Raw genomic sequence first — 21,207 nt, forward strand, 5'->3', positions numbered from 1 at the left:
TTCATTAAAACAGCTATAGAATATATTCAATTTGTTGGGGACAAATTTGCTTGGAAATCTCTTGAATTTTCCTCTCTGCAGGACCTGTTTGCAACACACTTTGTGGCTGTGCATTATAAATGATCAAGGGCTAATTTGAATGGCAAAGCAGCGATGCTAACTTTTCTTTTAAAGAGTTCCGGCTGTTCGCATTGTTTTTCCTGCTGGCTTGGGGCCACTGCCATGGTTTTGGTAAGGTAAACACACACTTTGCGGGTTTTTACTTGTCACAACACAAACAGGAGGACAAAGACAACAAGTGGCGGAGGCAGAAGTCCTTGCTCCCCAGTTCCGAGTCCTGCAACCAACTCTGGTTTGGGAACTCAGCTTTGATCAGGGGTAAGAACGGCTAGTGGTTTGAGACTTAGCGGTCTTTAATCGGAAACTAATTATGCCTTACACCTATGCAAGCATTTTCCGATCCCAGGGAAAGCGTGGGAAATGAACCTGCTGTTTGCCTTTTTGCAACAATTAGGCAAGTTTCGATAAAAACTTGTGTAATGGCAAGGGAAGGCGGGCAGATAATCAACTTTCGAAAATACCAAACGGGCTTTGAATTAATTAAATAACGCCTGCATGTACACACACACACACACAGAGATAGTGAACACTTGCTTGGGGCCAAAGCTGCCCTGTTAAGTAGGCTACACATTTTCATCTTCGCTTGCAACTATTTTCTTTGATGATTCCTACCCGTTGTGCAGGCTAATTGAATCTGTTATGTGTTATGGCCCAAACACGGGCTAATTACCCCATGTGACGAGGCTAATGAATTCAATTCACCCGATCGACCTCAACAATGCGACCATTTTCAGGGGCTCGTGTTCCATATGTCTAATTGGATTTTGGTTAATACCAAAAGCGGCGATAAGTGTCGCCATTCAATGGCCGATTCAAAAATGAAAACCACTAAGCGGCCAGAGACCAGCGGAAAAGCCGCGACTGTTTCATTTTCACAAATTAATATCTATTAATTATGCATCTAATGCTAAGGACTGGGTGAAAAACAGGCTGACAGAGCCGCAAATCGATGACAGTGAAAAAACAGCGGCAAGTGGCTAAATAAATAATGAACGCCTCTTAAATTTTCATTTGCGCCTGGCCAATGGAGCCACTAAGAGCTACGAGTGAAAAGCCAAAATAAACAATAATAAAGTACCAAAAGTAGAAGGCAGGCTCGAGTCGAACATAACAATTCCCTTCAATGGCATCACATTTTTTGCTGTGTCATAAACTTCAGTTCACAAACTCGATAAAAGAGTCCACAACTTTTACATTTCGGCCAATTTATAGAACTTTTTTTGTTATTACAATATATTAAATTCAATTCGCTCAAGCAAAAACAAAGTTGAAAGCAGTTTGCTTTTATTATTATGGATTTAAGGAGCCAATTTTACAAATTGGTGTTATAATAATATATTAGATTTTTGAATGATTAGCTTACTGTTTGTGTAGAATATAAAACATCTAGTAACTTCTAGAACTACTTTTCAAATGGGAATACTGCATAGAAATATAAATAAATTTATTTGTTATTTAAATACATTTTTTTTATTTGCAATAAACTAATGTTTGAATGTTATAAATCGCTATTTGCATAAGCTAGTTGCCAATAGAAAGGCTTTTAGTTTTCGTTTTCGAACTATTTTTCAATAGTGGCCAGAAACTTTGTCATCAGGTGCATTTCCGAAGCAAGAGGAAACTTTTCGCCTGAGGGACCCAGAGAATAGGTGAATAAGAGAATTGGAGAAACGGAGAATGAGAAGTCCAGGGAATCGTTGACAGGAAGCAAACCGAAACGGCACCAACAAATTACCCGACCCATAACCACAGTGCAATCAATTGTAGTGGTCCAGAAAACACACTCGGTCGAGTAGGAATCGGAGGAGGAAGCCGAGAGCGAGGACGCAGTGCCTCCAAAAGCACTTTATATGCCGAGGTAATGGCGCCTAATAAACGTCTTCACTCGAGTGCGCTTGGAACCGCCCAGCCGCCCAGCCGCCCCCTCTGCATCATCCAACCAGAGAGGGGCAGTGGGGCAATGGCAGGGTGTGGGGAAGGTCGAGCCAGTAATTATGATTTATGTCGCTTTGGAGAATGTGCAAGGCGTCTAATTGTGTGGGCGGGCGTTGGCTACAATTACGCCCATCTCCATCATTTCCCCCCTTTCGCATTCCCCACTCTGGTCACCTTGTCCCCCAAATATGTCTGCTATTATGTCAAGCCAGCCGAAAATAGTGGAAATCCTACACGAATGTCGGATAAAGTAATTACAGGATGCTCATTTCCCCCCGAGTTTCTGGGGGTAAGCCCACGCCCACACCCACACCAACACTGAAAGAGGACAGAACAGGACCAACAGGACCGACAGGACGTGCGAGTGTGTCCTGATGTAATGCATGCTAATGCGACACCTTCACCTCTCTCTCTCCCTCTCTCTAATCCTTGATCATTAAAATAATTCAACTTGACCCGAGACTGGACAGGATCAGGACCTGGGCGAACGAAAGGATTCCTGGAATTCTTTGGTGGCCGCATAATGCTAATGAATCGGTATGCCTCCCCCCGCCCCCGCCCCTTCTTCCACTTTCACTCCTTTCACTGCCATTTCGTAATGCCACAAAGGATTTTCCTCTCGACGGCTGGGCACAATTGAAAAATCAGTAAACGATGCCGCATTGTCAACGCCACGTCCCAGTGGAAAAGTGGGCAGGATTGGGGAGTTGTCATTCCATGAGTGGAGCATCATTCGCACTTAATTAGTAGAATGGCCGATTTAAAAGTGGGCGTGTCCAATCAGCTGTGGAGCCTAATTACAGCTCCGACTTTCACAACCATTTCAAATCGTAGTCGGCCAGATGCGGGCTCTAAAAACCATCAAATGCCGGACGGGAAAACGAGAATCGTAAATGAATGCAAAATAGACAGGAAAATCATGCCTCACTAAAACCAACTCCGAAGCTGTTTAGGGTTTCCTTTTGAAGACTGAAATTCTTTATGCGATTAAGCCGGAAATGACATGAAAGGCACCGAAAGTGGTGTGTCCTCGAAAATGAAAGTGGCTAACGCGGTTCACTCGAAGGATTAGATTAAGACTGTAAAGGAAAGGGGCTGCAGAAATTAGTTGCTGGAGTGTTTTTTAAGTACAAGTTAATAAGTAATTCGTTGTTCCATCTCCCAATATTAATTAAAAATGAGTACTCCCAAACCCTTTAAATCTCCTCCACAATTTACAGATACAAAAGTATCTTGACCCGCGCAGAAGTATCTACTAAAATATCAGTGAGTATCCTGCAACAGAATTGCAGCTTTTAAAAAAGTTACTGCTAAATGAAACAACTGGAAAGTAGTTTAAGAAAACGGAAAGTACTTTAAGCCACTGAACAGTAAAACTAGCGGATCCGTCTTCAAAGTATCTCTAGCTGCGGAAAATCATCATTCGCTACTTAGCCAACGAATACCCCTTTAAGCTAACAAAAAATTGAGGAAAGTTTGCGCTGCCGTCCAAGGATGTTTTCAGCAACTACTCTTTGCCAAAATATATATTTGATAGCAGAGACAAATTGCATCTAAAAATGTGTAATCCCCGGAGAAGTGTTCCCCGTTAAGATAAAGTATATCAATTTGTGTATTTCTGGATTGCCCGTAACATATTTCCGGCCATTAAACGCAAGCGTGTAAGCTGGGCTCCCCTTTTGCTAACTGGATTATGTGCAATCCAAAATGTTTGACGGTTCATCAAGGAGGCCATCAACAAATTAGTCAAAAAACTCGAATAAAAATTCGCTTAGCTGTCGTAAATCCCGGGACACAAAGGCTAATCGGGCGGCTAATCAGGCGCAGCCATCATCAGACCATCAGACCGTCAGCCCATCAGGCTATCAGCCATCAAAGGCGGTCCGAATCCTTTGGCCCGTTGGAGGGGCTCAAGTGAAAGGCTTGCCGAAGGAGCAGGAGCACTGAAAAACGCAAACGGAGGAGGCACAGGCTGCGTGCCAGGACATCATTATGCTAAAATATTGCTCGGCGGTACTTAATCAACACAAAGGCTGCGGAGGCGGCTGCCACGCCCCGCTGTCGATTTAATTGCCCCACAGACACTTCAATGTCAGCATAAATTAAATTTTGATTTCGCCGCTCCGGCGGCTCTAATGAAATTCCGCACGCCAAATTGCACAGCCCTCAGAATGCGGCATCCACATGGCGTCCACACCTCCCATCTCAGCAGCTCCACCTACTGCTCGTCCTTCTGCTCATCCTCCTAATTTGCCTGCCCCCTCGCAACCCATGATGATGATGAGCTCGTGATGTGGCGGCCTGAATTGAGTTGGAGGCCCAAGTTAGTCGTTGCTCAGCCATTGTCGCATCAATTAATTTCGGCACGAGCCACGAGCAGGACTCCAACCACTCTTATCAACACCATGAGCCACCCTCCATCATCTACACTGCAAATTAGTCCGGATTATTCATATGTATTTCAGTTGGAGGGGGCCAGTCATTATATATCCCTACCATGATATATAAGTATATACCAAACAATTTATGAAGAAATATCCCTCATACTTGTAGTCCCCCTTCGAACCTTTCCCATTTCTTCCAGTGCAGAATTTCCATTCTCGGCCACCACAACAACAGTTTGCAATTGTATTTGGAGGCGTGGCACGTAATGAGCTTAGCCCTGGCCAAAACCTAAGGTGGCCAAGTCAGAGTCCATTATGGCCGAGTGGCCCGCATCTTGCGGATGTTCGTGGGGGTTAACGAGGGGCAAGTGGGGGTAAATGGGGGTAAATGTGGATGGTTGTGACACGGAAGGGATTTTAAAGTCGCCTGATTACGAACCAGTCAAGTTGAGGTGGGCACATCGACGAACTAAAACTTATTAGAGGGACACGTATCGGTTTATCGAAATCCTTTCACCTTATCAACACTAAGGGAGCTCCTATTGCACAATTAGTTATCGATAGCTTATAATATCGATAATGTTTTGGTGGCAATCCTAGCCGCATTTTATAAGTGTCGTCTCTTCAAGAGGAAATTATATTTTTATATACTTCTACGGTTGTGTGAAAGTAATTAAAGTTTAGTTTTCAGCGTTTTTCAAGTTCTAGCCACAGGCGATAATCCATCCACTTCCACCAGGAGACGCTATCGGCACCTAGTTTTTCCACGCCGAGCTGTCAACTTGCCGCTGACGGGTCCGTCAGAGTGAAAAGTGAGTGACGAAGCACAAATCGGAAAACTTGTCGAGCATTTGGAACGTGAAAGCAGGCAGAGCAGGAAGTGCACGAAGAGCTATAGAAAAAGCAGAAAACTCCTCCATTATGGCACCAGGGTTCGTGAACAATAAGCGCAAGCATGATGGAGAGCAGTAAGTATGGGGAATCTCTTCCTGCCAATTCCAGCTAGAGGACCCAATTTCAACCAACAAAAAAAATTCACAGAAATCAGTTCATCTGTCCCATTGTCTACACAAATGAGTTGCCCCCTTATCCAAAGGATTGCAAGTTTCTGCCCTGTTGCCAGGCTATCCAGGAGTACTGCAAGGAGCCAGTTTCGATTCCCAAGCTGGACACTTGCTTTTTGCTAAATTTTAAAGGACTTCATGAGCTGTTCACCATTGATTTGATGGATCAGTCGCCCTACGATGAGCTTTCCAAAAATGGGCACCCAATGAATCCCAGAGAAGCTGATCTACTCAAGGACATACAAGCCCTAGACTGGGACTTCGCCAGACTCCAACCAAGTCGCGCCCAGGAATGCGCCCAGATGTTCGCCAAGGAGCGGGTGCATCCACCTCGCCCAGGACTACAGCGTACTGTGGCGGTGCCCAAGGCCCCAATCAACCTGCAGCCCGTCAGCCTGGAGCACCAAAAGGAGATGATTGATGAGAGCTTCAAGGATATTAACAAGCCCCTTTTACGACATCCCACCAATCCGGGTAGCAATGCCTACCCTGTGCAGATCATGTCAGTCTTTCCCGATACGGATTTGCAGAAATATAGCTTCGTCCAGATGAGTTTTGATAATCCACCCCAAAATACCAACCAGGGACTAATCAGGGACTGCGGAAGCTGTCTGATCAACTTCAATTTCGTCCAGGACATTGCGGAGTCTACCGAAAAGCTTTACGTGTCCGACCATCGCTACAAGGAGGAAAAAGCCGACGATAGCTTGGAGCGCGGTGAGGGTCTCATACTCCGCGAGGAGAAGAACGCCATCTTCTACGTTGATGTCGACAAATACATCAAACTAAGGCGGGAACGTCCACGCCCCCAGGCTTCGGCTACCAAGTTTCTGCTGGTGAGTCTCGGAAAATCAATCTCAAATTTATGACAATGCGTTTGTATAAAACTTCGCTTTTCCAGAAGGTCCAGCGTGTGACAATGGATTAAATACAGCTATGCACTTTTCTAAGTAACTCTAGAGGAGTATAAGAACACTTAATTGGATGTACTTCAGAAGCTTATTTAATAAAAATAAAAATATCAGAATGCTTGCTGGACATATTTTCATCTGATGACCATTAAAACAATATAAACTAATTTCGAATGCTCCATAAATTCGTTTACATCGTGCCTTAAACAATTAAAGCTGTTTCCACAGTGTTGCTCGCTTTCGTTAAAAATAATTATTGAAAACATCTACTTCAATTGAATTTTAGCATCGAAAGTTAAGCCGAAATGTCAGTTGATTTCTGCGTTGGTTGCGAAAGTCGAGCAAAAGTTGCCAGGCAACAGGCTCAAACTGAAGAAGTGACGCCGCCCTGCCCACCACCCACCACCCGGCACCACCTTCCCTTCCAGTTCTCCATCCACGTCAAGTGATGCAGCATCTTTGGGGCAATCCTGGCAAGAGCTGCCATGACGATTCCCAGGCATTTCTAGGGAGCTGCCCACACAAGCAAGGATATACTCGTACTCAAGTATACGTTTGCCGGCGAGAAATAGACAATTTTTATGACGTTTCCTTCGAGCCACGATTTTTACTGTATACAATTCCTTTCCCGACGCTTTCCCCGCCACTGTGGTTCACTGCGGAATCCTATTTCATCTGGCCAGACGGTCGGAATTTGTTGTGGCAGCGATTTGGCAGGAAAACCCATGCCCTGCCATTCCGCTCCATTCCATTCCCCACTTTCCGTGATGTCGCATGCAGCAGATGTCGCTGGGGGAACGGACAACCTGCCGCAATTTTGTTGGCCAGAAACTTACACGAGGAGGGTTGCACTGGAGGGGGGAGGGTGAGGGGCAGCGTCACGTGGCACGATGGCTTAAATAGATTAGCCGATGCATTTCCTGTGGTCTGCGGAACTGTTGCTCTGCAGCAGCAGGGCAACTCCACCGCGCAAAAGAGTTCATTTCAAAAATGAAATGAAACGAGCATGTTGTGGTGCTTTCAAATCAACCCGAAACTAATGTGCCAACATCAAAGGCAAACAAATTCAAGTGCATTGAGCCCGCAACAAATCAAAGACGCCTGGACGACCCTTCACCCACTATTCTGCAGGACTTTCCCTCCCAGTTGCCATTTCCCTCAGCCATACATCAAAGCAATCAAATGGACCCAAGTGTATCTATCAAGGCGATAAGTAACACGAAAAGAAATTCAAATCCCGCTCAAAAGAGGCGGCAACCGGGGGATAAAACAAGGACATCGCATCCCAAGCGTGTATAGGATGTGCACTCAGAATAATTGTCATCACAAACCTTCAATTTGTTTTTAATTCGTGTTTTAAGGATTAGCTGGCATGCTTAAGGGTAGATTACTTTTATTATCTTCTATAATTTAGATAATCCCAGCTTTAAGCTGACTTTTGAACCTTACCCTTTTTTTTGCGTGTGGTGAAAGAGGCAACGGAACGATTTCATTTATAAATTGAGCTTCTGTTTTTTTGGCAGCAGCTAAGTTACGAGAGGTTGCGACTGGCTGGCAACAAATTATCGGCCTGGCACCTAGCCATCTCCCATCTTCCAACTCCCCCCTCGATCCCCTCGTCCTGCACATCCTTGACTGAAATGAACTCTTCGGGGTGTGCGAGTGTGTTTGCCGGCCTCAAAGAACTGACCAAGCAATTTGCCTGGCCCAAAGGCTAACCAACACCTCATCGCTCACACGGAGCCAAAGAGCCAAGAGCCAATGGGCGAGATAAAACAATGGTGAGTGGCAAGTGGCGATGGAGTGGAGGCGATGGAGGCAGTGGGTCTGCTCTTGGCCAGAGCGGACTTTCGCCTTAATTAAACAGATTTGTTTGCACACTAGTGAGTGTGCTTTTCGACCCGACCACGCCCGTCTAAACAAAGAGTGAGCCAAGAATTATGGCAGCCCAGAAAGGTCAAACCCGTTCTCGGTTTTCAATATCTATTGGCTATAAGCCGGCTGCCACTTAGCTGACCTCATAAACATAAAACGTAAATTCCGACGAGATGACACTCTGCCACTGGCTAATCCTTAATTTGCAATAAAAAGAGATTCATGATCCCAGTACGAGTATCGTATCTGTGTTTTGCTTTCTTTTCCCAGCAGCCGTACACTTCTAATATTTTACTGTCACTAAAATTACAACGTTGCCGGTTTTTCGAAGACGTCTTCGGAAGTCAATTTATCCGGGTACTAAAACTGAAGCACTTGGCCGTAAAAAGTATCGACATAAAAGGTGTTCTCAACTGATCAAACTAAAATCTTGTAGTCTTAATGTTTAATCCCATAAATTTTTAAAAATCAGGTCAGCCTGATATTAGTTTGTGGTTTGAATTTATTATTCTGGCCAAAAATCACACACAAAATGCATGTCCAGCTAGTACAAGCATGTTGTGAAAGTTTCTTATGGATCTTTAAGCCACCTGCAAGTCCGACCAAATTCACTTGCAGACGGCCAAAAAATAGCCAAGCATAAATCCAAGGCAACTCAAGTGCCGGCCATTTCGGGGGTCAAGTGTAAAGTTAAACAAAAACGCTTAGCTGGGGTGGTAGTGAAGAGGGGAGGGGAGGGGTGATGGAAGGAGCTGCCTTGGCCAGGATTTGTGCTGCGACATGGCCTTTTGTTGGAGCAGCCAGGGATGTCCGCACGAATATTCACATTACACAGCGTGGACACGGAGAAATGAGCGAAGGATGCGCAGGAGGCGAAGGATGAGGAATGGCGACCCTCAAGTGGCAGCAGTGGCCAAAACGATGTCAACTCAAAAACGGAGAAAAAAGAAACTAATTTCATAAGATGGTGTCAACTGCAACTTTTCCGTGAGAGGCTCTCCTCTCGGCCGCCCCTCGAGCATTTTCCGCCACGGCTTGAGTGCTCTCCGGACTGCATTAAACGGCTGGGAGAGAAAGCCGGGAAAGCTGGGAAAGCTGATGATGGCCACTGCCGAGAGCTAAATGCACTGGCAGATTAGCACAAACAAAAAACAGAGAAAATTCCGCACGCAGCCCCTAATGAGCCTCTTAGTTGAAAACTCATAATCAGCACAAAACTCACTCGTTCGAATATCCAGGGGGCACTGAAAAAAATAAGTTTTAGAAACTCCACGAAAGAAGTGATATCTACGTTGATTTAAAAAAATATTAATTTTTTTTTAGCTGCAGTTTTGCCATTTTCGAGTGTATCCAGCTGAATTGCCATGGAAATGGCGCAATCCATTCAAATATGTTTGATTCGCTTCCCTTAATTCAATCGCCTCAAACACGCGTACGCGAACAAAGACAAAACAGTTAATTAAACCGAAAAAATGCCTCAATCAAAACTTTTGTGCCACTCTTCTGGTTGTTGCAACCAGTCAGCAGAATGCCAACGTTGCCGTCCACACAAATAGGAGCTATGTATGTATGTGGATTACAGTGCCGATGATTACATAAACTGCCCGACCATTTAAGTTTCTTTGGGGAAATTTGCAATGCGGGCTTCCATTATTCATGGACTCCCCACTGCGTCGCTATTGAAAGGCCCCGGGGTGTGCGATGGGTCATGGTGGGGAAATGCGGGCGGTGGGGCGCTTTATTTATTGACGAGCGGAATGGCATGTAAACCACAAATTAATTGGCTTGGTTAGACACCGCAACGGACCAGAAAGTTGCATAAAACTTTGCCGCCTCGATTGATTGATGTGGCCTGGCATTTGCCAGGTAATCAGAGGCCAAGGAAACAACCTGGAAGCCAAGGAGCCAGAGTCCTGGCGAAGGACCTCCTGGCCAAGTTGCGAAACAAGTCGGCCAAGTCCCTGGATATTTATATATTATTTTTCTTTCAATATTCCTTTAAACTTGCCTTCGCCGTCTGAAATTTATATTCAAGCCGAGATGAATTGCGAAGTTTTTCTCCGCTGAGTCTGCTAAAAATGGAAAAACAATATAAATATATATTTCGTGGATTTATGTTGGCCATAACTTATCGATCTACTAGTTTCCCCACTTCTTAATTATCTCCGGCCAAATTTTATTCACTTTCGCCGCTCTTGTCCAACTTTTGCCGACTTTTCTTATCCTTTCGCGTAATAAATTATTTCTAACTCCCGTCACAAATCATGAGCTGCACAAACTTAACTTTCCAATCATGAATCATTAAACTATCGCAGAAAGCAGCTTGGCTTTTTGCTTCGCACCAAAGGCGACGGCAGGCAAACAATTTCGTATCAAACAAATTAAAACTTCGGCCCAACTATTTAGATACAAATGCAAACGGATGGTCAGCCACGAGAAATTCTCGCAAAGGAAAACAAATGCCGGAGAAAATGCGGGAAAGGTCAGGGTTTCGAGGAAAGGAAAACAAGGCGAAACTTAAAGTGCACGTACTAAATGTTTCCGGGACGTAAATCAAATTGCTGGAAAATGCCTCTCAGCGAGGAGAAAAGTTCAAGAAAGCCTTTCTTTTTTTGGGATTCTTTGCTTGAATATTAGGCATGAGAAATTTAAAAATTTGTATATATGCTCTTTATTACAGAAATATTTCCATTTTTTTATAATTTACCACATATTTACTTCCATCGAATTCCTGAAAAGTATAGCTTTAATTGTGAGGCCCACACTCACTGCAATACAAATCAAACTGAAGAAAATGCATTCTTTAAAATTGCATTCTTTAAACTTGCATCGCTGCAAAATACCTCAAGCTCACTGAAATGAATTATGGATTCGTTTGGATTTGCGATTTCTGGAAGCAAGTGCGATTTCTAATTGTACTTTTAATGAACTTTCATTCGAACACCTTTTACCGCTATGTTGAAGCTTTTCCCGAAGTGAAAGCGCACAATTTTCTCGGCAAATTGGACAGCCGGCATGCAGTGCAATCTAATCAGATCTAATGTTGTGCCTCCCGCGTTTTCCCGAGCTGCAGAACCCTTTGGCTGGGGCCATAAAAAAAACCCGCTGCGCCAATTCCAGGGAAAATGTGTTAATAAAAGGACAAAGAGTCCCATGGAAACGGAAGCCAAGAAAATTGAAATGAATAGAGCAAAGGGCGTTGGGGCGTGGTCGGAGGGCAAGTGGCTTAAAGTTCATTTGCAAACAATCGGCCCGACGAACCCAGACAGTCTGCCCCAAAGTGTATGCCATGGATTTTCCATCTTGTGCCCAAAATTATCCGGATCCTGACCTTTTAGTCTATTTGCGTCTGCGACTGCGTCTCTATTTCGCCCATTGTTTACTCGTACCTCGCCTGCATTTTACATCAGTTTTGAACCCCCCCTCTTTTTTTTTCTTCCTGTTGGTCAATCCTTAGGCGAATTTATGTTGTGTGTGTGTGTGTGGCATAGACAGCCGCAGGCATTTCTATGTCCTTGCGCCACAAAAATGAAATGCAGCCAACAAGACGGGCTACAATGTCTGTTTGACTGACACACATGAAAAGGGAGGTGGGTGGTGGGTGGTGTTGGGAGCTTGGGGATCTGTTGTTTGTTAGCGATGGGCATCCTTGCAAACATTGCACTTTTGGGTTAAGCAAAGCCAACGCTAGCAAAATTCTTTTTTGGCCAACCGCAAGACACACACACACACATACACGCAGTCGGCCAAAAGCAATTCCACTTGTGCCTTAAAATGCACGAAAAGCGACGGCAGCAAGGCGATGAAAAACGGAAGAGTCAGCCGCCAGGAAAAGCGGGGAAAATCAGGCAAAGAAAATCTAGTACAAAATACACAACTATAAAGCTTAAAATATAGTGCGAGCAACATACAGCATAATTTTAGTCCTGCTAGATTAATTAATATGTGAGTTTGAGACTCAAGTGATATTTTAATAATTTAAGAAAGTGCAGATACTTTTCTCTCCGTGTAAAAGTGTGTGGGAGATGGCGAACAGCAGGGCACTATAACGATTTTCAGCTGGTACACGCATTACAAGTATTTTTATTTATTTTAAGCACAGCGCGGCAGCTAAAAATAAATGTAAGAGCGGAAAACGGCAGGCTGACTAGGAAAAGCGAGGAAAAGCGGAAAAGCTGAAGCTGTTCTTGTTTGAACTAGGAGTGTACAAGCGCACATGTATGAGTGTATTTGCATTGCATGAGCCAGGAGACACACTAATGTATGGGAAAGGACATCGCTGACTCAGCCAAGATGTTGATTCTTAATCAGCCTAACAAGCTTGCCACACATGAAAATGGGATCATGAGATTTCAATCTGGGAGTTAGGAAGTTAATAAATTAAGGATAATTGAAATATGATCTGCTACCCTTTACTTCACTGGAGGCTCTAAGTATTTGTTGCATTTAAAGCTTATATAAAACATACTTATAAATAATTTAATCTGCTTTCCAGTAATAGAATAATTTCCTCGGGGATGCCCACATTTTTGGGGACTTTCGTGCGTTGCCCAATCAATCATCGAAATGCTAATGCTGTAGATGACTTCATCATCTGCCGGCAATTCGTTCCCTTCACTTCCATTCTTATCATTTTAATGCGACTCCTCGATTTCCTGTCCCTCTAAACATAATATAATATAATATAATACCGAATGCGCTGATAAATATCAAATCAAACCCCAAGCGAAACCCTCGCACAAGCATAATTTCGGAAACCTTTGCTGCAAAGCGTATTTCCCATTTCAGCATTTTCCGGCAAATAGTTTTCTCTTTTTCATGTGTGTGCCGGCTAACATATGTTTTCATTCCTTATTTTCCTGGGGCTCGCTTTTTTATTTTTGTCTGCAATTTATTTTATTGCCGCAATGCAAAATGGTTGTGTGTGCTGTGTGTGTGTGAGTGTGTGTCTTGTTGGCTTGTATCCGTATGTTTACCATTTGTATTTGGCCTGTTTAGCTGTTGTTGCCTCGCCCGCCGGCTGTGGGCCGCCCCCTTAACCACCCACCCACATTTTCCACCCTGCTTTTCCAGCCCACACGAAATGCTGACACAAATGATGTGCTGTCTGCTTATGGCCGGGCACAATTAATGCGGCATCTGCTGCTGCCGCTGCTGCGTCTGATGCTGCTGCTGTTTGTGCCTCAGTTGCTGCTGCGGCACTCGCACCTGAATCTGCGGAGGGATTGTGGCATGCCGCATGGCAGCAAATGCAAATTATTGTTGTGCTTTCACCCAACTCCAAGCGAAATAGTTATGTTTTCGATGCGAAGTCGAGAGATCTAATTAATTTTTGACTTGTATGTAAGCCTTTGTTGGCAAATAAATATTTCGGCACTTGATATGAATAAGTAATTCAAAAAGTTAGCACATGCTATTATTTTTGGCTTGAAACTAGATTTATCTACAAACGCTTGAAAAGTGCTTCAATTAAGTTAACATTTCGCATGGATTTTAAGCCTCGGCTTACCAGCGAGCACAAAGTTTTGAACGAATTCTTTTTGGCCAGATTACCGACTTGCATAACTGCATGCAAGTTTAAATTTAATCTCCGTGCTAGATATCTGCACGTTGCAACATCGCAATGGCTTTTCATTCGATTTTCTGTGCTGCTGCACTGCAGCTGATGTGTGAATTTTTATACTTGCACCACTAATTCCGCCTGACGCCAAAAACTTTTGCGGTTGAATGACTTTTGTGGCATGTTCTCTGCCAACACACACGTGTGTGCCTAACTGCACTCGCAAAAACGTACAATACTTCCGATTTTCACTACCAAAGGCAGTTTAGCCATTTGGTTGAAAGAGTATAGGCTGCTTTTCTCCCAGTGCAGTGAGCCCGTTGTTGGTTCTGCGGCATATTTATGTTACGGTTACAAGGCTGCTTAAGTCCACATTAAGTTCGCACATCAGTTCCGTTTTCTTCACCGGCAGGAAAATATAAAGAGGCAGTCGGGGGGGAAAATCGAGCCAGTGAGAGCCAAATCGATGGCGGAAATGTGGCATTTCGGGCCTGAAAGGTTTTTCTTCCTTTGGTTAAAAGCTTTCGATACTCGTATATTCGTGCACCGCAAGTCAAACAAATCGTTTACTAATTGGCAGTCATGTATGTTTGACCTTCAAGCGCCACAGTTGACTGTGGTGGCTCGATTTAAACAACCGAATGCCAATGGCAAAAGTTAGATTCTCAGAGGCCAACACGCATACGCACCGTTGCCACGAGGCATTGACTTTGATATCGCTGACTGCTGATGGGAAATGTTTTTGCAGCACCACGAACAGATCGTGAAATTTAATTGGCTGGACTATGTGTGGCCATACATGCAGAGGGTAAGGAGCTTAAACTTTTCCCGGACCCTCGCTGAATGCATTTTCCCGTCAAAGCAATGACTTCGGCTCATCAAAAGGAGCATGCAATAAAACCTATTTTAAAATAATAACCCGGCAAAAAATAACAGCGAGGGCAGTGCCACAAAAAGCTACGAAAAATTCATAAAGTATATGAAGAATATAAAAGTGGAGTGTGTGTGAAAATCCCAGTGAAAAAAGCGGAAAATCCCAGTTGTAAAAAGTACTAGGAGACTGAGTATAAAATTAACATGAGCAAAACGGAGGGGGCAAAAAAACGCAGCTAGAAATTGCAATTTAATTAATGAAATGCATCGCAGACTGCGAAAATATGCAAGGCAGATAGGCAACTGTAGGAGCGGGAAAATGCAAATAGCCGCAAAATTGGGGCCTGGGCTGCGGAAAAGGGAAAGTGAAAAGTGCACAGCCGCTCCAATGGGGAAAATTACTAGAAAACCAAATTAACCAAATTAGCAAGCTGTAAATTCAGCTCCGCGCCCTCTCTCCATCTTCCTGCCAGCAGCTGCAGTGCGGAGCAAATTAATAAAGTTTCACATTATTAGCGGAGTTTTTTGCCCGGCAAAGACGCCGCCGCTTTGCTTCGGCATTTTCCATTTCCCAGTTTCCCATTTCCCAGCTTCCATCTCCCAGCCAGTTGTGTCTGACTCCAAACCAAACACGAGTCCTGCCTCATTTCGCTGCCGCTGTACTCTTCCGCTGGCCAAATTTAATTCTTCTCGTAGTTTTAAGCAGGCCAAAAGTTTACTTTTTCTGTTTGAGTGTGTTATGGGCCCTAAGTAAGTTGGCCAACTTGGATATTTTTCGCTCTTCGCTTAAATTATATGCGCAAGTTTGGCCAACAACTTTCGGGGCGATGCGAGCAAGTTTCGCTTAAATTTATCTTCCGTTTCCTTTGTCGCTAAAAGCGGCTCATATAGCGAACTTATATGCGCGCACAATGGCGGTTGAATAAGTAGTGCTACTTGAGAAGTCGCAGAAAATAAACTTAAAGAATAGAGTAAACCATAAATACCTGTCACCCCTCAAATATACAGTTATTTGTATTTTATGAAGCTTCCGCATCAGCGCTTTTGGCTTAATGGCTCTATTAACTTGACCGCTGCTGTGGGCATGAATTCACGCATATACGAACACCGCATTACGTTGACAGGCCGCAGAGGAAGATGCGGCAAAAAACTAAAGCGAAAATGAACAACACAAAGCAATCCTGGTCGCAGGACCTACACACATACAGTGGCAGGCAGGATGCTGAATTCACAACGCGTCGTACACGCAATTGACCTAATTTTGCCCCTCGAATCCTGCGATCCTGCGAGCCTCGCTGCCTCGAAAACTCGGAACCTCGTGTCCCGCCACGAGTTATTTCCTACTCGACGTCGCGGTAATGGTCGCCGTTTAGCTGCGGGTCCTGGTTTGCCGCCAGGATGCGGCCAGGATGTGTCGCGATGTGCGGCAGGATGTGCAGCTCGCCGCCTCGCAGGATGCACTTTACCCAATATTGTATTTCCCGCTTATATTTTTCCATTTTCCGCATGTCTGTGTGCGCTCGTTTCAAAAATTCATGGCAACTTTTCAAGGGGTCTAGTCCTGCTAGTCCTGCCAGTCCTGCCAGTCCTGCGCCCCCTCACTCTCCTAGTGGCCAAAAAATATTTTAGTACCTGAGTGCGGTGTGTTTTTGTTTTATTTTTATGCCATGCTTTACATAATTAAGTTCTTGTCGATGGCAAAGTTTTTGACATTCACTCATACGAGCAGGCAACTTTTGGCTGCTGAAAATTCTGCACATGGCTCGAAATTAATTTCATGGCCCCAACTCGGCAACAGCAAGGACACACAGGCAGCAGGCAACACATGTTTTTAGAACGTGTTAATTAGGTGAATTTCTGAGATGAATTCGCAGCACACCTTCCAAATCAAGAGCGTACGAGCACTCGAAGAGGAAGTGAGTGCGGCCCAAAAAAGGCAGCGTTGCAAGAACCTTGAACTAGTGGCAAATTGCTAACAAGGTCGCCAAAGTTTCCACAGGTGGCGACTTTAATTGGCAGGGGCCTTCAATCAAAGCCAACTTTAACTGGCAACTGAAATGATGAAACTATTAATAAGGAATTTGAAGACTCATATTACGAGGTATTCCAAGCTATGCGTTGTGTTTAGGCCATAACTATTTCAGAGTAATTGAATGGGTGCCCCAGTGGAATCAATGCGAATTAATGCCCTAATCAAGCCTAAGAGCTTGGGAAAATTGCAGAGACTCGCACAACTGCAAAGGCGTTTTATATTGATTTATAAATTGTGCACATTCCGCTGGCATCAGCAGCAAACAAACTTCCAATGGGCCAACTTTCAGGGGCTTTCGCTGCTCCAGCTATCCAACTATCCAACTATCTGTATCTAAAGGCCGCCCCCTCAAGGCCGTTCTAATTGCATTTAATTAGCTGCCACGATGGCCTCATTTTGGCGCCTTTCTTGCTGCTAACGCTGAAAAGTTGACCGACATAAATTTCATTAATTAGTTGAAAATTTGGCCGGCGCTTTGCAAGCAACAATTTGTGAAGATTTGTTAACGCAGCTTGGTCATTTGCCACTGGACCTTTTAGGCCATTAAACAAAGGTATTTATGGCCGGCCAGTAAGGCCAGTAAGTCAGCTCAAAATGAGCACTTGTGTGGGAAAACTTGGCTGCTCAAGATCAACCGCCAAGTGGCGGCCGAATATGAAAACTCTTAGCCGAAACATTTTGAAAAGTTTTCCCTGCAAAACTTGGCCAACTTTAAGCGGCGGTGATAGGCAAACAAGTCGTCTAATGTTCCACTTTCTCGACAGGATTTCCCAGACATAAAGCTCGGGGATTGGGGATTGGGGATTGGCATTGGGATTGGGATTGAAAGGAAGCTCGTTGGCCATTGACAAATTCGGGACTGGGGGATAAATCAATTGAAAATATTAATGAATTATTTATGAGATAAGGCGGAGGGCAAATAAAACCGGAATAGGAAATAAAACAAGTCCGACCGACGGCAAAGCCAATGCGAAATCCCCCCGAGTGCAAGCCGCAAGAGGAAATAGAAGCAAAAAGGAAAAATATTGGAAAAGCGAGGGAAAAGCGAAAAAAAAACAAAGAAAACGCCCGACCAAAACCAAAACCAAAGCTGAAAAAGAACGTAGAACTGTAGAAAAATTACGCTGGAGACTAATAAAACAAGATTATTGCGGTAGAACCGCAGACAATTGGCGTGGCAAGAACGGGGGGCACGGGAGGGGGCTGCTTTGGGCCCGAAACTAGACAATGAGCCAGGCCATAAATCAGCAGCCGCAGAACGCAGACAACTGCAGTCGGAAAACTGTGCGCTGGTGGCTGGGAAAGCTCAGCAAACTCGCACGCATTTAAGCAGTTTTCCCAGCACGATGGTGCGGAAGATAATTATGCCAATATGGGCGGACAATCCGAGCGGAAGAACGGCAGAGCGGAAAAGCGGCAGACAGCAGCAGGCTTTTCCCGGCAAGCCCGGAAAACGCACCGTGTAAATATTAAATATTGACCAGCCTCGGCACGGAACATGGAATCACAGAGTGGACTCCTAAAGCCGGCTAGAAATGTGTCCGGAATTCAATTTCGTTTGACACGTCCAAGCAAATGCAGTGAAAATTGCCAGCAGCCGAGGAAAATCAGTTTCCATCACTCACAACGAGATAAACAGCGGGTGGGAAAAGTGGGAGAAGTGGGAAAAGTGTCGAGTATTCGAAACACCGGAAAATGGGGGCTATGGAAATTCAAAGGCAATATTAATGGCAAAATTAATTATAACGCATACTAACTGGCGGCTGCTGAAAACGTACTCAATTATCCTGTACAAATTTTATTGCTTTCGAGCTGAAATTAATTATAAATTTATTATTGGCCCAAGACAAACATATTACTGAGGTAAATTACGCTGGCAACGGGCAAATGTTTGCCTTTCTTAAATTTAACATTTGACTGCACAAATTAATAACGGATTTTACGTTAAACTAAATGAGTTTTATATTCAAAGTATAAACCGAATTTAAATCATGCCGCATTGATGACTGTTTTTATCTTCAAATATTTGCATTTCCCTCATTTAACATGGCCTTGCGCCAAACAAACGATTTGTAATCGAAAGTTGTTAAATATTTATTGAACACTTAGACCAATTCAGCAAAACAATTCATTAGTTGTTTGTAATAAATAATAGTATTTATTATTATTATTATTATTGCCACCGCAAAACAGCAAATAACTCTCACGTCCGCGACTGCAAATAGAAAATGTCCGGTGTAATGCAACTCAACCGCAGATCGCGGAAAAACTCGACTCATATGGCGCCGAAAGCGGGAAAACCCATCACATTAATTATTAACAAATTGCTCAGCATGAAAGCGAAACAAACGAACGAACGAATGGCTCGTGTTATTGCCATTATGGCTGCTGCAGATGCAGATGTGGCACATGCGGCTGCCCCTCGGTGTTGTGAGCAATTTTCTGTATTATGCATTAAATGCAATTTGAACTATTAAAAGCATACTTTTAGCGCACACTTTGCACAGGGCGTTCGCCGCTCGGGGGCGTGGCCCGTTGCTAAATGGACGGCGGCCATTTCAGCTATTTTCCACGCACGTAAACATAATTTGCATTGCTCTGAAATATTATGGCAGCAGCTAAAACTATGTAGCACAGCATTTTCCCGCTTTTCCGCCGCTTTCCCGCTCCCCTGGCTGCAAAACCGAGGGCAAAAAGTTCAAGTAGCAGAGCAAACAGATAGGAAGGCACACAAAATGCCACAGAGATGACCCCTGAACTTTAGCTAGCTATATCGATGGCCGTTTTTATCAATAAAATCGCTTAACTACGGTTATAATTAAGTCCAATAAAGAAGAAATCAATAATGTTTACCTTACTACAACCTTAATTCTGAATAAATTCGTAAGTTTTTGGGCCATTTTTACCAATTTTGGCCAAAGGAAATGCAGCTAGGGTCAAAGTCCAAAAAAGTGGCAGATCTGGTGAGAGAACTGAAGCACTTACCGTTACAGAATGGCCAGAGTAGCGATTGTTGTTGCTGCTGCATTATGCTAACAACTAACGCCATTATTATAATAACTGCTCGCGTCGTCGCCGCTGCCCTTGTTGTTGCTGCTGCTGTTGCTGCCACTGATGTTGCTGCTGCTGTTGCTGCCACTGTTGTTGCTGCTGCTGCTGCTGCGACGCCGACGTCAGCAGCATGGCCTGGGCTACGCGGTTCGATGACGTCGACGTCGTCGGCGCCGCTGCGACGCAAAAATCCGCATAAATTTATATTGCAAATTTGTTTCGCCGCCCGTGGGTCCTTTTGGTCCTGTTGGTCCTGTCGGTGCTGTTGGTGCTGTTGGTGCTGTTGGTGCTGCTCCTTGTGTTGTTTAACAATAACTATTGCCGCAGGCATCCAGCGAGATTTAATAGTTTTTGCCTGTCGTTGAGTTTTATTTGCCAGTTTTCAGCTGATTTTTCTTCTTGCTGCATTTAAGTGCTGATGTTGCTGCTGTTGCTGCTGCTGCTGTTGCTGCTGTTGCTGCTGATGATGTTGCTGCTGCTGCTGCCGCCGTCGTTGTCGACTGGAGCAGCATAGTGCGCCATTCGCTGCTGCCGCTATTATATTTTGTTTTATGCTGGCTTAAACTTTTACTTTTACTTTTGCTGGCTGGCCGTCAATGAAATATTTGCGCTAAGCGGACAAGAGCAACATTGCTGGTGGTGTTTTTATGGCTCAGCTGCTGCTTTCGGTTTTATCTCGGTTCACTTTGGCTACACCCACCTCCGGTTTGCTTCACTGCACTGCAAAAATCAGCAATGAAGCAATCACTTTCTGTTGTTCAAACCCCGCAGCAACTTGGCCGAAAACGGTAGGTGCGGGGTGATGGGGATCTTGGGGAAAATGCTCGGATTTAAAGGGGGGTTGCGAAATAGAGTTAGAGTGTAAAATGCTCTGCCGTTTAATGGGCAGCACTGCCGTAATAAAGATATCTGCCCCTTGTGTGGATTGAAATGGCCCCCGGCAAAATGTTTTCATTTGCAAGTTGCAAGTTGCAAGTAGTTAGTGGCAAAAGAAATGTTAGTTTTTGTTGATTTAAGCAGCTTCTCTCTGTTTTAATTGCCAGCTTTCGTTATTGTTTCGACTTAGGCTTAAAAACTTCAGGCTTGGGTCTTTACAAACACACATGGTGCTTTAAAACTAAAATGGTTTTCAAGGCAAATAAAGTTAAAAGTGATTGGCAGCCTTCAATTGTTTGAGTATTTTAGGAAAAACATATAGATTCTTTATATTTAAATGGACCTAATCCATTTGTTGCTCTGCACCTAATTCGCTAACTTTCTAGATGGCCTGTTAAATTTAATACCCCCGCTTCGTGGCCTAATAGTCCCTGCACTTTAATGGGTATTTTCCCAAGTCGCCTGTTGCTCGGTGCATCAACACTTTTGCTTTCCATGGTTTCGCTTGGCGAGTGGCAAAGTTTCC

The 21,207-nt window shown here is 44.2% G+C and overlaps 2 protein-coding genes across 4 annotated transcripts in view; one reads left to right on the forward strand and one right to left on the reverse strand.

Moving 5' to 3' along the window:
• Positions 1-21,207, reverse strand: part of LOC6730646 — a 42,050-nt gene that overhangs the window by 15,839 nt on the left and 5,004 nt on the right. For both annotated transcript variants that reach the window (XM_016179188.2, XM_039291153.2), the window contains exon 2: positions 19,740-20,525. In XM_016179188.2, coding sequence (XP_016023083.1) covers positions 19,740-20,136 — 397 coding nt within the window. In that variant the 5' untranslated portion in view covers positions 20,137-20,525. The remainder of the gene's footprint in view (positions 1-19,739; positions 20,526-21,207) is intronic.
• Positions 3,773-6,541, forward strand: LOC6730647. Of its 2 annotated transcripts, XM_044922330.1 has the most exons (4): positions 3,773-4,068; positions 5,124-5,407; positions 5,481-6,339; positions 6,405-6,541. In XM_044922330.1, the coding sequence occupies exons 2-4, from the start codon at positions 5,361-5,363 to the stop codon at positions 6,429-6,431; spliced, it is 933 nt and encodes a 310-aa protein (XP_044778265.1). In that variant the 5' UTR covers positions 3,773-4,068; positions 5,124-5,360; the 3' UTR covers positions 6,432-6,541. The 2 variants fall into 2 exon arrangements, with proteins under 2 accessions (XP_044778265.1, XP_016023086.1); XM_016179410.3 differs by lacking the exon at positions 3,773-4,068 and having other exon boundaries at positions 5,016-5,407; positions 6,408-6,541.

This window comes from Drosophila simulans, chromosome 2L (assembly GCF_016746395.2).
Source record: "Drosophila simulans strain w501 chromosome 2L, Prin_Dsim_3.1, whole genome shotgun sequence".
NCBI classification, from domain to species: Eukaryota; Metazoa; Arthropoda; class Insecta; order Diptera; family Drosophilidae; genus Drosophila; species Drosophila simulans.